This window comes from Varroa jacobsoni, unplaced genomic scaffold, assembly GCF_002532875.2.
Source record: "Varroa jacobsoni isolate VJ856 unplaced genomic scaffold, vjacob_1.0 scaffold_1194, whole genome shotgun sequence".
Taxonomy (NCBI): Eukaryota; Metazoa; Arthropoda; class Arachnida; order Mesostigmata; family Varroidae; genus Varroa; species Varroa jacobsoni.
In genome coordinates, this window is record NW_019214096.1 from 57,201 (window position 1) to 72,710 (window position 15,510).

The 15,510-nt window shown below is 42.2% G+C and overlaps 1 protein-coding gene and 1 long non-coding RNA gene across 6 annotated transcripts in view; one reads left to right on the forward strand and one right to left on the reverse strand.

Annotated features, from left to right (window-relative positions):
* Positions 1-15,510, forward strand: part of LOC111267496 (serine/threonine-protein phosphatase alpha-2 isoform) — a 107,869-nt gene that overhangs the window by 56,950 nt on the left and 35,409 nt on the right. For all 5 annotated transcript variants that reach the window (XR_015313835.1, XM_022845772.1, XM_022845773.1 and 2 more), the window contains exons 2-3: positions 10,986-11,191; positions 12,943-13,050. Coding sequence is in view for 4 of the 5 variants with exons in the window: in XM_022845772.1 (XP_022701507.1) it covers positions 10,986-11,191; positions 12,943-13,050 (314 nt within the window). In the remaining variant the exon portion in view is untranslated. The remainder of the gene's footprint in view (positions 1-10,985; positions 11,192-12,942; positions 13,051-15,510) is intronic.
* LOC111267500 (uncharacterized) lies at positions 11,542-13,701 on the reverse strand. Its single transcript, XR_002684660.1, has 2 exons — positions 13,380-13,701; positions 11,542-12,310 (listed from the first exon to the last, which is right to left on the reverse strand). It is a non-coding gene; the product is annotated as an uncharacterized LOC111267500 (long non-coding RNA).

Genomic DNA, 15,510 nt, shown 5'->3' on the forward strand with positions numbered 1-15,510 from the left:
TAGGTACGTTAATGCACCGATTGAACGGGACGCTAAAAGTTAGACTGTACATATCTTTACGAAAGCAAAGCATATAGAGAACGGTCATGTCGTTTCCACAGTTTAGGGAATCATTTTAATGAGATCGTAAACAACGTAGGACGCAAAGCGACGTCCGCTAGGCCACATAAATCTTGCCGTGTTACTTTGCTTACTTAGCTGCTATATGTAATTCAGTAGAGTAACTACGGGAGCTGTAGAGTAGCACTTATAAAATTTTCTCAGAACTGAGATGAGATCCAGCATTAGTGTTTTCTCCAATCTGTTTTTTAACCTCCTTTTACAATGTGTACAGGAAAAGTTGCCTGAAGACTATTAATCTCGGCTAAAGCAATGGTGCGGCCTTGTATGTTCACGTGCGGGCAGGTGTGCCATGTTGATGTCTTGCGTATCTACTGACATGAATGTCAAACCCATTTTGGCCAGTGATGATTCAGGCTGAGTTAGGGCCAAACACGTGTAGTATCACCAGCTACTAGACACGGTTGAGCGTACGGATTGGCTGGGCCATACGGTGTTGCTGTCTACCGTAGGGAATGCAAATCACAATGAACGTCAAAGCCGGGTCTCGACTTCCGATCGAAACCAACAATTAGACAACTTCTGATATACTCTATTTCAAGGAGCATTTTTTAACCGTTATTCGCTTGTTTGATAGTATAACAGAGGCTGCAGACGATTGCCATTTACGGACAGGTGTGTTGACGTTCGGGTTACTAGGTAATAGCCCGCACTCTTACAAAAGACGGGTCGTGCGAAAGTTTGCCAATGTCATTGTAACATATGGACGACAAGTCCTCGCTGAACTGACATACTCTGTTACTATACTAACACCAACCTGACAACTATACTGCGGTCATAGCATCATATGGCAGAACGTTAGCGTCGTGCAGGTCCTGTAATGACGTAAACAGTCGCCTAATGCAAGCAGAAAATGAAGTCAGACAAGCGCTTAAGTTGTTATTCGACTGTACCTTGTGAGCGTAAAGGTCGATAGACGTAGGTCTCACGACGGATTCTACGAAAGGGAACGATGAGTCGATGATCATGCATTCTGCCTTTTAGGAGTAGATTGAGCTACCAAAGCACCCCCTCTACCGGCCAAGTGCCGTTAGACTGAATAGGCCGGTGATTTTACCAAACAACGTGTTAAATAACATCGAAACGAAAGTATATATTAGATTGGCATTACAATCGCTTTGAATAACGTTTTGCATAGGTATTCTCTTTATTTTTCTATTGTCTATTCACTTCTATGCACCATTTGAAAGCGTTCGGGCTCCAAAAACGGGCATTTCCGGTAAAACTTACTTCGCCCTTTTCCAAGGTTGAAAAACAACCAAAACAAACCAGCATGTTCGTGTCGTGAAGGTGTAGACCCCATACCTGAAAGGATTCATTAGGGATGGCTTGCGAAGTTCAACGACGGCATTCTGGTTCTTGAGGGTAAACTTTTCGGAAGGCAGCCGTACGAGGTCAATAAGGACCGCCGAAAACCACTTTTGAGCTACTTTGTGAATTAGCCGAGACAATCAGCTGCGTTTATGCAACTATCATCAAGCAGTTTTACTGGATGGGAAGACTAGAAACGTTTATATTCATTAATACACTGAGTAGAAAGCCAAACGTGTACGACTTCTCATGAACTCTCTGCTTCTTTCCCCAGGTTTCTCTACACCGACAATCAGAATAGTGTGTTTTTGCCAAAGAAATCAAGTGGTAGAGAATACGTCTCAGAACTAAAGCAGATGTTCGTCTGAAAACAACAACGATTTGCTGTCAGGATGACTAGACGGGAAATGCTCGACAAGACGCCTGACTACGATAAGTTGCAGTGCATTTACCAGCTGCACCAACCGAACCAAAAAGGAAACACAACGAAAGAACGGTAACAACACATCTGATAATACGGTTTCATAAACGGGTTAAACGAGTTTTTAAAGTTTCGATCAAGCCGAACTGATTAAGAAATTACAAAAGGTTGTAGGAGTATCGGCAAATATACAATAAACATAAAGATAAATCCGCTATGGCTTTCTGCTCAAGCTAGTAAATTGTTGTAGGCGAAAGAGTCGATCCTCATTCGTTCGTCTCGTGTCATTATCATTTTGCGACGGCACTTTATAAAAACTTGTCATGACTATGCCAATATCACCGTTCTGCTGAATTGGTCGCACCATCGTCGTTTTAGGTCGACGGAGGTACAAGGTACCTGGTAAGTCAATCAGTATAGCCGTTTTAACTGCACGTATGCACTCAGTTCCTCTTTTTTTTTCTGGCTAGCATCACTAGCGCTCCCGGCCAGTAAAAATTTCCGGCCGTTTGCGAAGTTCTCGATCCCTTGGCATCATAGCCTTGGCAATGACACTCTACGATTTCCATTAGACGACAACAACTGGTCCTCTATTGGACCCCCTCTTCCCTGGCTACAAAAACACTCACACAGTACGCTTTGGCAACGAGATGCCGAAGCAATGAAAAAAAGAAGAAAGAAGTGTACATATATACACACTCTTTTTCATACCTAGATCACCACTAATGCATCTGGCCTGTTCACCATTCACAGGCTGGCTGAGCTTTGCCGGTACAGCGCTAAGCGACTACTACAGTTATCACCTACTGAAAATGGTGCGTCGTCGTCGTCGTCGGTGTACGTAGTCGAAATAGTAAACCTACTAATGACAATCAACATTATGGCGGCCAGGAGAGCCAGATAGAAAGAGTATATGTAATAAAATAAACGTAACAAACGAGAGACGCAACGAATCTGAAAGAAAAAAGTACGATAAAGATCAGCAATAAGGACCGCTATCACCAGGAGCATTGTAGGACCGCTCAGAATTGGTCTTCACGGCTGCTAATTGACGCCAGCGAAAGACAATATACAGAAGAAAAGATCATTAAAATCTACTCTACATTCTAACCGTATCGTTTTTGTCGTTGCCTGGTGCTGGATGTCTGGTGCCTGCTCCCCAGCCAGTCTGAGCTCCGCTGTTATGGCGAAAAAGTGAATCGAAGCTGAGCTGTGGCCAAAGCTTCATAAGCGTGGACCACCGGGTGTGAAGACAGACCGGGTTTAGGTGGCAGGAAAATGAGGTCGTAGGCATTTGCACGATACACGTCATCAAGGAAAGTGTGGCCCTCGGAAGGGCGATCTTACAATAGTATGATTGAGCAATTCTTAGATGGGGCCTGTAGGAAACCAAATAGCGAACATCCCTTGAAGACGAAGACAAGGTGCATGCAACGTTTCTGACAAATTGGAAAGAGCTATGCAAATAATATAGTGACGGTGTGCTAAGTCTTCTAGCGAAAGGGGTGTGGAAACTGTTCGGAAGGCTTTTCCTTCGTCACCCTTTATCGCAAAGCACGTGAAAGGCTCATGTCATTATTAGAGCTGTTGGTGCTGGCTAGTATATGTAATAGGAGCGAAATGGACGTGTACAGGAAACAAGAACCGCCAATGGGGTAAAATTAGGGAGTGGGCACGAGATTGAGAGGTGAGATTCCACTCTAAAACTTCACTTTCTAAACTGAACACACCAAGGAACGCCCGACAAGCGGCAGGAACAGCCTTACCGTACCCGGAAATCTTCCGGAGGTGGAAGAGCTTACTATGGTTGTTTCGTTTAGACAAGATACCGGAAGTTCCAAATATTTTCACTTCGCATCCGGTCTATCTTTCCATTCAAAGGTCTTTTAGACTATAGTACATAGAGAACAAAGTGAGTGATCAAAGCGACACCGAGCGACAGAGATCGGAGCAAAAAAAAAGATTGGGGGCAAACTTGCATCGTGAGTAGGATCATGATTATTTTGTAATCAACGGGGTACCGTAGCCACTCACGACAAGCAGCGGAACTCATTGTCTATTCGTCAGAGCCGTCCCACATCCCACTGGTTCTGTCGATAGGAGACGATAGCCAAACGGTCTTTTGACCTGCTCGTACTGCCTTGCTTTCGAATATGCCTCTTTGGCAGTAACTTGCAATCCATGTGTACATACCTTTATCTAATTGTGTTTGCCTTTTTTGTATTATCCTTAACTTTCGAATGATCACCTATGCATTTGTTCGTTTCCAAAAGCACCAGTAGAAGCAGTGTTTACGCTCTACTTTGCAGTTGACCTACGTTATTCCTTCGTCTATTACAGTCTCGAAGAAGCTACTAAGGGGGTAAGGGCTGCCCCGCCGCTTCTCTCTTTGTCTCTTTCTAGCTCGTCTGCCAGCCTGCCTGCCTAGAACCTTGTTGAATGGACAAAGCAACGCACGCAGGAGTAACACAGCAGCATCAGCTCCCGAAAACGAACGGCTTTATATCGTGCCATGGCTAAAACACATATGGACCACCAGAAAGCAACAGAAAGACTAAATCGATGAGCTTACGAAAAACACCGACAGCTCTAAAAAGGGAAAAGAACCTACCTGTTCCCCGACCTGTCGGTCAATCCCAGCAAACGAAAGCAGGAAATGAGTGCAAAGAATCTATCGTTGTAGACGACCCTTAACGGATCTTATTGTATTTCCACCAAGGCTGTATGTACTCTATGCACTTCGTGTATGTCTTCCCTTCATCAACACCTCTGCCACCACGAGGAATCTGAATAACGTAATTTTAGTATACATGTTAATTGAATTTAACTAAAAAACAAAGAGACCAAAGAGGCCGTTTGCAAGGGTGATGGTGAACGTAGGGGAATGCGCTCCGTGAGTCTGGTGTAGTTAAATAATTCGTGCATTGCATATGTAGTTGATCAACGTAACCCAAACGATGCCTACATATGTTTACATAAGGTTTTTCAGATCATTAAGACTATATCTTTTTTTTCTACAGTTTTTTTAACTGTAAGGACATTCTCATTTGGACCGTACAAGCTTATACTGGTATTGTTTGGTCCAGTTACTTAAACCACCGAAAAGCTAAGTTGCGGTAAAATCCGTTTGGGAGGGGAGATCTTGTATTTTTTTTTTAGATAATAATCAACACTTGGCTTGGCTGTGATGACAGCCAATAAAATATATGGTGATCCAAAATGTTAGGTGTCATCTATGATATGTAGTTATCGTCGATGACGTTTTAACGCAGCGGGACTCTCCTTGTGTCGGATTTGCTGCTCACGGAAAACCCCGGGCTAGACAGGCCATTCTACGGTCCGACAATACTCTTATAGTAAGCTCGTCCTTATTTAGATTGAAAAAAGCGGATGATGTAATGTTATTCTTGTTATTATTATCTAACTATAATACTGACAAATATATCTGTTTCGAAGAACGCTTACAAAAATGTAAATTTATTGTGAGTGGTCTTTGGCTCTCCTTCCATAGTTTATTTCCATCCAGATACGAACCTAACCTACCTTTCTTATATACACAAGATACGTATATATAGCTCTTTTTCTTTCGTATATACTGCTCAACTTACCAAGATTAGGATAAAAATGAGGCATCGTCACGTTTTTAGACGAGAACATATGCTCGTATATATTTCACTGGATGCACCTCATCATCAATGCATCATGCAAGCCTAAGCGGCAAAAACATTACCAAAAAAAGCCAATAATAATTTGAATTCAGGCACGTTTTTTTCCACGGATTCATCGACAACTTTGATGAGGAGTGAAAAGGGTTGGCTTTTACCAAACGAAGGACTTCCGCAAAAAAAGCACGGGAGAAAACTATCTATGTGACATTAGCAGAAAAATAATTATGCATTTGTCCGAGCTTATATATTAAAACAAACTATAGTCTGCTGAAGTAGATTTCGTACAGCCTTAATCTAACGGTAAACATTAGTGAGTGCTGTCAACATACACACAAGGATAGCGTCGATTTTATAATATTAGATAAGTAAATCCATGAATGTTTGGCGTACGGCTGTTAGTCCCAGCGACTGTCCGTTTCACCTTACGTACGATACTTTTATGCCGTAGAGCGATCTCCATATTGTCAGTATGAATCTCTATTACTGTCCCGCATTGCCTCCATCGAGTCGACAGGCTTCAGTTGATCCGGTTCGTTCGGACGTCACAACTTAATGAATGCAAAAACTTTTCTATAGCTGACTTTCAACTTTCCATTTTACAATAGGTCTTATTACCACCGTTTACCATTTTTCAAGGACGTATCAATGTAGGAGGAGGTCTCGTACGAGCAAGCTGAAGGACCAAGCTGTTTCCTATTTCTCAGATTTGTATTAGAGAATGAAAGTCCATTTCCATTCAGATCCAAACCTAGGCTTAGTATTAATTGGCAAATACGTAACCAGTGTATAGGATGATCACAATAATAACTCGCCCTCGCCGGGTGTTACTTCGGCATATACCAGTTCTCTCGTTACGTTGGAACTGGAAATTTCTCCGGGGCCTAGAAGTGGAAAAGGATTTAGCTCTTGATTCTCTTAAATCGATTCATTTCTTTATCTTTCTCTCTTCCCTTCCCTTTTCTCTGTGCTTTCGGCGGGAAAGAAGGAAAGACTAACACATAATTCTGGCGGACACGCTCGCTGGCACTGTTTCTATCTGTCTCTACGGGTAAGTGAGAAAACGGCCGTTAGTTGCGAGGCTTCCGTATATTGGAGAGGGATCATACTACCAGGCTGCTGATCAGATTTTCCCCCCTCTCTTCGTTGAGGCTGACGCAGGCGCCAATAGAGGCAAGATTGGCGCGAGAAGGCATCCGTCGCCGCTGAATGAAGCTGATAGGGAAGTGCCGGAAGACCGTAGTATTTTAATAGTAATTAACTACGAAGGGTGCAACGTATGCGCGGGACGCCTTAGACGTCAACACGACGGAACAATAATGAGTGTACTACTGCCATATAATATAATATGCTGGTGATGCGCGTTGACAGCACCATCCTGGCCCAGGACCGGACCAATGTTTGTTGGGTACTACGTTCCTCGCCCAGAATGGGCCTTACTTTATGCGGATTGTTTAGCGGAGGCAGCGGACACAAGATAATGCAGAGGAAGCTTTTAACTCACATAAAGAAGCTAGCATAAATATAACGTGCAATATCGCTTTTTCTTGGAAGCTTCACAAAATTATATGAGTCGCGTAAATTTCGAATTAACTGATTATTTGAAATCTTCTTCTACTAGCAAAACCGCCACCAAACAGTGGGCTTAAAACAGAATGTTTACGCAGGTCGGCTGGCTTCTGTGTTTCTTATCTGTGGAGGGTTCCCTTTTGACTTTTCCTCTTCCCATATATCTAGTGGAATACAAGTGCGTCTTGATATTTGGCCAAGTGAGGTATAAACAATCCAACAAGACAGCAGTGCACACCTTCTCGTGATATTATACGCACGTCAAGAATGGTATTATCTCCTACATCTGACCAGTGAATTAACTGCCCTTTATTTCCATGATCCGACTTAGGAAGTCATTATTTTACCGTTCAGGCACATCCCGAAGGTGAAATACGCCGTACAGTAACCGCAGTGACCTCTAGATTTCAACTTGTTTACGTCCGACATCGCCATTAAGAATTCCATCAGACGGCTGGCCACCAGCACGAAACAAACGGCGTGTCCGTGTGACCTGAATTCGAACCTTTTAGCATGCAAATACATAGCCTATTAAGCTGTTACGACACAAGCACAGTAACTTGCTTGTTTCAAGCTGGCCAGAGTAACGAAAAACTGGTTTTATTGTCGAAAGCTATTACTTGCATCTTTCGTTGCCCCTTTTGGGCCATTGGTAGAGAAGGTAAAATACGCTCTGAGAGAGAAACCCATATGCTGACGGAAAAAGCGCTTCTAAATGGGTAGCGAAAGTACATCACGGGCTAGAAATACTATTGGCAGCTGAGGTAACCCTTCTCCCGGATTAACGGAATCAGTTGTTTGAACTTGATGTAAGACTTCGCAAGAACGAAAAACATAGCAGCAGGAAAAGGACATTGGCAACAAAACTTCACGATGAAAGAGATAACGGTGTTGTTGACAGCAGTGATCTTAGAAAGCTAAGTTGATTCAAGGGTGGGTACTAAATACTGTATACACGGTCCTACCACTTAACCTTCGGTTGATAGTTTGCCGATTTGGCTATAAATGCATTGACAAATGTTCTTTTTACGCCACCTTTTATGTTGGAACCCATGTTAAGTAGAAACATTGCTAAAATTGTCAGGCTAAAGTAACGCTTTCTAAATTGTGCATCCGATTTTTCCATGCCTGGCATTTTTTTTACTAAGTTGTAATTTCATCAACTCCACAAACATGCTCAGAATTGTCCCCCAAAGATATTGCATACTCTACGTAGGATTTTCAACAAGCCTTGCTTGTCAGTCTTTCGCGTGAGCGTCTCCTTTGATACTACTACGTTGTTACCTGTGAAGAGCAAGTCCATCAACAGGACTAGCGGCAATCTTCTCCTTCTTGTTCGGCCAACTCCGGATAATATTATGGCCTTGGTATGCGACTCGAAGCCTACCGTAAAGGAGCAGCAATAAGCGGTACGAACAGGTCCAACGTGTCTACTTTCTTGTATCTGCGTTAATACATGAGCTGCTGTATTATCATTATTACTATTATTATATTGATTCACTACTTACGTTCGTCAGTCGGCTTCGCTCCATTCTGTCCCCTTTACACTCTACTTTATACAATTTGCCTCCTATATGCGTATGTACGTATTTCGTTAGAACCGAGCCCGTAATGCTGCACTACTGGCTCAAGACACGGTCGTAATGTATGACGAGGGCCTTCTGTCATCGGCTGTCGTCGGCTGAACGACAGACGATACTGATGGCCGTTATGACGAGGGACGTCTAGAGCCCACTTTTTTGAGCCTTCCAGCACTCAGCTGAACCTTTTCCGAAGCAGGAGTCAACTAAGAAACGACTCAATCATAATATAATCATGCGAGTAGAGTAAGTTGGGGTGATGGCATTTTAGCGGAGCAAGTTATGGCTGGCTCAGGAAGACTGCTTTTGGTCCTTTACGAATGCTCTCGAAAGACATTGGATTTTCGAGTTGGGGATTGGATTTCGATGATGAAATGCAGAGAAAACGATATCATCGTTAAGGTGGAAAACAGGCAAGACTGTAAATTATTTATACGAAAAAAAAAAAAAAATTATCATGTACAGGAAATCACTGCAATATGCTAGAGAATGTAATGAATCGTGAATGTATTCCACTAAACTTTCTCGCAGGTAGCGCGAGTTTGATGTCCTGAACCGAACCCGTTACTATTATTAGTACTATTAACCATGTGTATTTTACCCAAGCAGTCGAAACAGTCTGTTTATAAAAAAAAAAAAAAAAACAAATTAAATAGCCATACTCCAAAAATGTATTGCATTTCTAAAGGTATGCTTATTTGAGTACGTATTTATACGACGGATCAATTATCCTGTCTAGCAAGTCATAACGTAAAAGGATGCGTCCTCTAAACTGCTGCATGTCATTTCAAAAACTTCTAGGGAATGATATGTATAATCAAATTATGCACTGATATCGGAAAAGAGACCCTAAGCCTGATTTTAATAAAAAAAATCGTGTGGAAATGACGTAGATACGACGATTCTACTTCCCTCTATAAAGGCTTATTTGAATTATCGGACCGATATGGCTGAGGCCAATATACCTAAAGCAAAAGCGGTTAATATCTGATAAAGATCCGATTATCTTAGCCCATAGATTTTTTTTTTTAATTAATTCTAAAGACGCGTATACCGTAGCAATGAATGAATACTATAATTTCTACAATTGAAAATTCTTACAATTGCGTCAATGCAAAGCAGAAACAAAAACAAGTAACTAGACATAACATAATTATCAGTACTTGTAGTAAATAACATTAACAATACAGGAAAGATGGCAAAATCACTGTGCGACAATAGCATAGGTTAAATGTATTTCAAGTCTATATATTTTGCCTGTAGCATAGAATTCGACCAACTCATGTCTCAATGTCGGATCAACGCTAGAACGAAATACCTCTTCATACGCCCCTCTCTGACCAGACGCTGATCTGAAGAACGAGTTCTGACCGAATCGTTCGCATCTATTGTGAATGACTTTATTCACGTATCGCAGGAGCACACACTGGTCATTTCCGCATTTATCTAGGTTATTAGGTGTATTAAATAGAAGCTGCATCCTCTAACAGATCATATATTAGAACCGTATGGATCTAACAAGGAAGCGGGTCGACAAACGCCCGCACGCTAGAGCCAGCTAGTCCACTAGATAGAAGAAGCCTTAAAGGCAAACCGAAATAGGACACAAGGCGAATAGGCGGGAACGGACATTTAGTAACACATTCATCATTGCATGTATTCCAAGTGGACTGATACAGTGCACAGATTGAAAAATATCGAAACTAAAACATAACAAAGTAGATCAAACTGATTTCCAGCTACGACGCTGTTAATCCTGCCGACGAAGAAGGTCTACTGCGGACGCTAAAAAATGACGACAGTGTCCTAGGGAGTAAGCATCAAATCGATCGAAGTCGCAGATAGAGACTCGCGGTAGTCGTAGCAGTCAAGCGAACGGATAGTTCGACACAGACACACATGCTGGCCATAAACATACAGCTGTTTCGACAGAGCTGTCAGCTCTCATGACCACGATTGTTTAGAAAAGAACATGTAGTCACTGCAATAATAGTGGCTGTGAGCTAGATTATATCTTAGTTCTAGCACAAGAGAAGGGTCTACGTTTCGACATGTCGAAATGCAGCGCTAAAAGCAAGCGGACTATAAACAGAAGACGAACAAGCCAGCTGAGAGATAAATGTTAGATAAAACTGTGTCATGCTAGGAGTGGCTGGAGCTCTGCTTTTCTCGATAATATCGATCACGTGCTCATGGATCGGAGGACTCTATCTGATCGTAGTTTATACCTTATTCGATATTTACGTACTATTATTTAGAAGTGCCATATTATGCCACAATCATTCTAACCAATATTTTGTCTTGTTTGATCTATCACAGGTGTCTTTAGCCGAGCAGCATATCCGACAGCTCTGTCAGGTATCTCGAGAGATCTTTCTTTCGCAACCAATGCTACTTGAGTTGAATTCGCCGGTCAACATTGTCGGCGACATCCACGGCCAGTACAATGATCTGCTTCGGCATTTCGATAAGTGCGGTTATCCACCAACGAGCAATTACCTGTTTTTAGGCGACTACGTTGATCGGTTGGTAGTCGTATGGGAATCTTTATTGTTACTGTTAATTGATTGAGCGGTATAATGATATCAATCCGGACAATTCCCACTACCCATAACTAGTGTTCACAAAACGATGTTCCTAAACGCTGTTGGATATGTGTTACGACAAAGCTACGTAAAATAATCTCCCTAATAATCTGTCGGTCTGCCTGGCTGTCTATGATCTCATCATGTCTTGCCTGTTAGTGTTGAGCTTTTCCTAGGAATTGTCTCAGATGTCATACAAGAACCTATATAATTTTAAAATAGGTAGTTTTTAGATAGACGACCTGCCCGATGTACACCAATGTATATATATATATATAAACAAGCGAAAATCAATTAGAAGAACATTTTAGCGCCTTCAATTCAGCTTTATTGTTACATGATTGGTCACACTTGGCTAACTTCATACACAAAGAGGACATAAATAGATAGGACCTTTTTGAAAAGTGAAGAAATTCAAGGCCTCGTATAATAACTATTATAGTTAGTTTGCAGAACGACGCAATTGTTCACGTTAATCTAGAATTTTAGATAAGTCTGGTAATTAGGTTTGTACCCGGTTCATGTGCAACCATTTAAACTCTACCTATTGGCTATAAATAAATTTTCTAGTTTGCCAAACCATATACTTCAGGCCTTCCGGATGGTCTACTGAACTTCTGTTCAGGCAATTGGGGCTGGGAAGAAAACTTGTTTCGCTAATAAGTAGCGAATATTTTTCCCCAACTTCAAAGTAGGGCGGACTTCTCTACTTGGACCAATTTCTACAGCTCCTATCCGACCACTCTTTCAGGCCGCTTTGCTTGCGAGTAGCGTCGAAGAATCCCCAGAACCAGCCTCCTGACTATTCCGTATCTGTCTTTGGATAATTCTCGATTCTTCAAGTACAGAAGCTGACTTGTTAGCTTTTCGGCGCGAGGAAAATCGAGTGTTTCGCTTGTGCCTCCTAATCCTTTAAAAAAGTCTATATCTCACACTGCGTTCACAACTGGACATGAAGAGGCCGTTCCATATTAGTGGCCATAGAAGGCTTTTCTATGGTATTTTCGAATCGTTGACCACAACAGCATTTCGGGTGATTCCACTTTGGCGAACGCAAACCTGCAGAAGTGAGTGAGAAGCACATGCTTGTAAGTCTAGATGAAGCTCAAGTAATCCATTTAATTGATCGGGAACCTTCTAACAGTATAGAATTTAACACATATACATACACAAGAGCAGCCATATGTGCTTCCAGATTCACGCACTTGTCACCATCGGACGGTCACCTAGGCTAGATAGCTCGATGGAGAGGCATGAGGAAGAGTTGCCTCTAAACACCTATCTATTGGGTTGGTCGATAGAATTCGGTTATTAATTTGGCAGTTGTAATTTCGGTCTTATTTAACACATTTCATGTGCCTCCAGTCATCATATAATAGGCAGACTGAGGATACAGCGTCATATTAGACCAAACATGTATGACTATATACATATATATATATATATATATAGTATTTAGCGGAATCTATTTGACTATGCGAAATTGTAGACGTTCATGGCCTGATAATTTGATAAGTGACGGCGCTATTTAGTCCAAAGGACCTGTCGGGGTTGCAGGAAGGGGAAAGGAGAAGTGCCAAGGAACCCCCTGCAAGGATTAAAGAAATATATAAATATACAACTAAGAAATACGACTTCAACATTCGACCTTATATGTGCATTGGCTTTCTTTGACTGTCTTCAATTTTCAGAGGGAAGCAATCGATCGAAACAATTAGCCTCGTCCTCGCCTACAAAATTAAATACCCTAACAATCTATTCCTACTTCGCGGAAACCACGAATGCGCATCTATTAACAAGTAAGCTTATTGTTTATTTACGTATTCATTTGACGACATACACAATCAAACTTAGTATCGATTTTCTAATCCTTTCCCTCCTTATTAAGTACTAACATTATGTATGCAAGCATATTCATACAAGTTAAACAGTTACAGGGATTATCGTGTCGAAGTAGCAATGTACAGCCAACGTTTCCTATATATGCGTGTATCTATCTCTGTGCATCGTGCCATATTCTCGAACCTCAATGTTTTGACGATACTGGTTTTTTGTCACCTCTTTGATGACATATGTCAATCGCCTTTTGAGAAGGTGCAGGAAAAATAATGAAAGGTAAGCGACTTACCTTTTGCGTGCATTGCGACACTGTCTGTGCGTTTATTCTATAAACTACCCGCAAAGCGTCAATACCATTGCGAGAGCAACGACTGACAAAGCAGGAAGGCCACTTCGTTGCCATAGAGCTCTTTATTTGTCTTCTGTTGCTTCTCTTGGCGAGAACGGGAACTCTTTCTCAGCTAGATGTTGCAGAAAAACACTTTTATCTTCCTATACCTGTCGCTATATGCTGTAAAATGGCACCATACAAATCAATGAAGTTATGATGCTGATTATGTTAATCATGCTAGTCTTTTGGTCTTAGTTATCAGTGTGATTTCTGCTCTCTTCCCCGCGCGCTTGATCAGTTCGCATAGTCGTCGTACGATTTTACTTATATTACTTCTCATCTCTTCAATAGATATATCGATAGTATTCCTCAGCTGTCGTAACCAGCTCGCCAGAAACGCGTGCATTTAGGAGATGTCTTGTTGGATTCCAGAGCTTCGAAGCGGTGTGCTTGATGTTCTCGTTACTGTTGCGCGGTTTTGCTCTCGTTTGTCTCATTAGTCGGATGAAGACAAACATTAGATGGATAATACAGACAAGGATCCTGTGACTGGCGACTCGAAGATGCCAAACAACAGCGCTCATAGAGATCTAACATGAGAAAGTGGTTGTAACCGGCAATATCTCAACGTAATGCCTGGTCTGCATCGATATTTTGAATACACTTCTCTGTATTTCTTCAACTCGTACCTTTTTCCTATGATTGCACGACATCTGCTAAACTTTCGAATCGACTCTGCCGGCAGAGCCTCTGCGCTTTGTCAAATTTGGAAATTAGTCCATGTCCTTTTCCCGCGCGGGGAATTTAATTGCACCATAATATTTCAAAGCTATATCAGCGTGTTCGGTTCTGCGCACCGATCTGAAGCAAACCGAATAAGCCACTTTTGAGTGGCTGATCTTAGCCCTACGAATAGGTAGCATTAAAAGGGGAACCCCATTATCAAGTAATGGAACTTCCTTTTCATGCAGAGACAGCAAGAGATATAGAAAAAACACGCCCATGCAAATACTGATATGACCTACCCTGTGCTTAATAGGTTCGCGTGAGCCTGGCTATTTTCCAATGACTGCAACGTTGGAGATTACCCATCTTTGAGGCCTAGCCCAATCATTTACCTCTAATCCCCATAAGCTGTAAAATGGATCGTATACAATTGTTATTAATACCAATGATAAAAACAAGAATCGTGCCGCCGGCACCTTTTCTTTATAGGCCCAAAGGGACTGACTGGTTTCGAGGATAGCGAAAGAGACGTATAATGGCATCGACGCGAGCAACGGCGTACGTCTATTGGCCAGGGTACGGAAGGTTGCGCCTCTAACGGCGCCTCCAAAAATCCTTTCTGGATTGTTGATGCGAAAACTACCAACTACCGCCAAAAGATTTCTGCATCCGCTAGCTGCAGGCTTAGCGGTGACCTGCAACCCGTTCACCACCCGCATTAGTCTTCCTTTTCCAAGTATGTTCTACTCCTAAAGCAAGGCCGCTTCCCTTCATATAACAACTTTCAACAAGCACAAAACCGCTAGAAGCTACTTCGACCATCACCCCTATCACTGCTTAGAAAAGCTTTTCTCTAGCAGGAATAGAAGAAGAAAGAGCTTTCCTAGCTGAAGGGCGTGGAGTCTTGAAAGGCTGGAAAGGCGACCCATAGCGCGGGATGGCCGCATCAGTAAAATTGCAACGAAAACCTAGCGGCGTTCTGAGTCAGAGAGGGTTGAGAGGAAGATTAGTACACTGCACTTTGATGGGCTGCTAACCGAAGTCAGACGGCCGGATCAGGATCGAATTAACACGAGTTTGAAAACGAGGTAAGGGTAAACCAGGCTGGAATGGCGGAAACCAGGAACTCTGTACAGGTTTAGGTGTTTGTTGCTGTAGGATGTTCAGCAGCATAAAATAAAAGTGCCCTGCAGGCCCTTAAGGATTATGGGAGACTAAGCAAATTAAACGAATAAGAATGAAATATGCATACTAATGGAGGCGCCGTAGCAAGGCGTCGGATAAGCAGTCATTGTCACAAGTCTTCAGAGGCGTCCGTCTATACAGGCTTCCCATCTTTGACTATCCTAAAGGCACAAGGTAA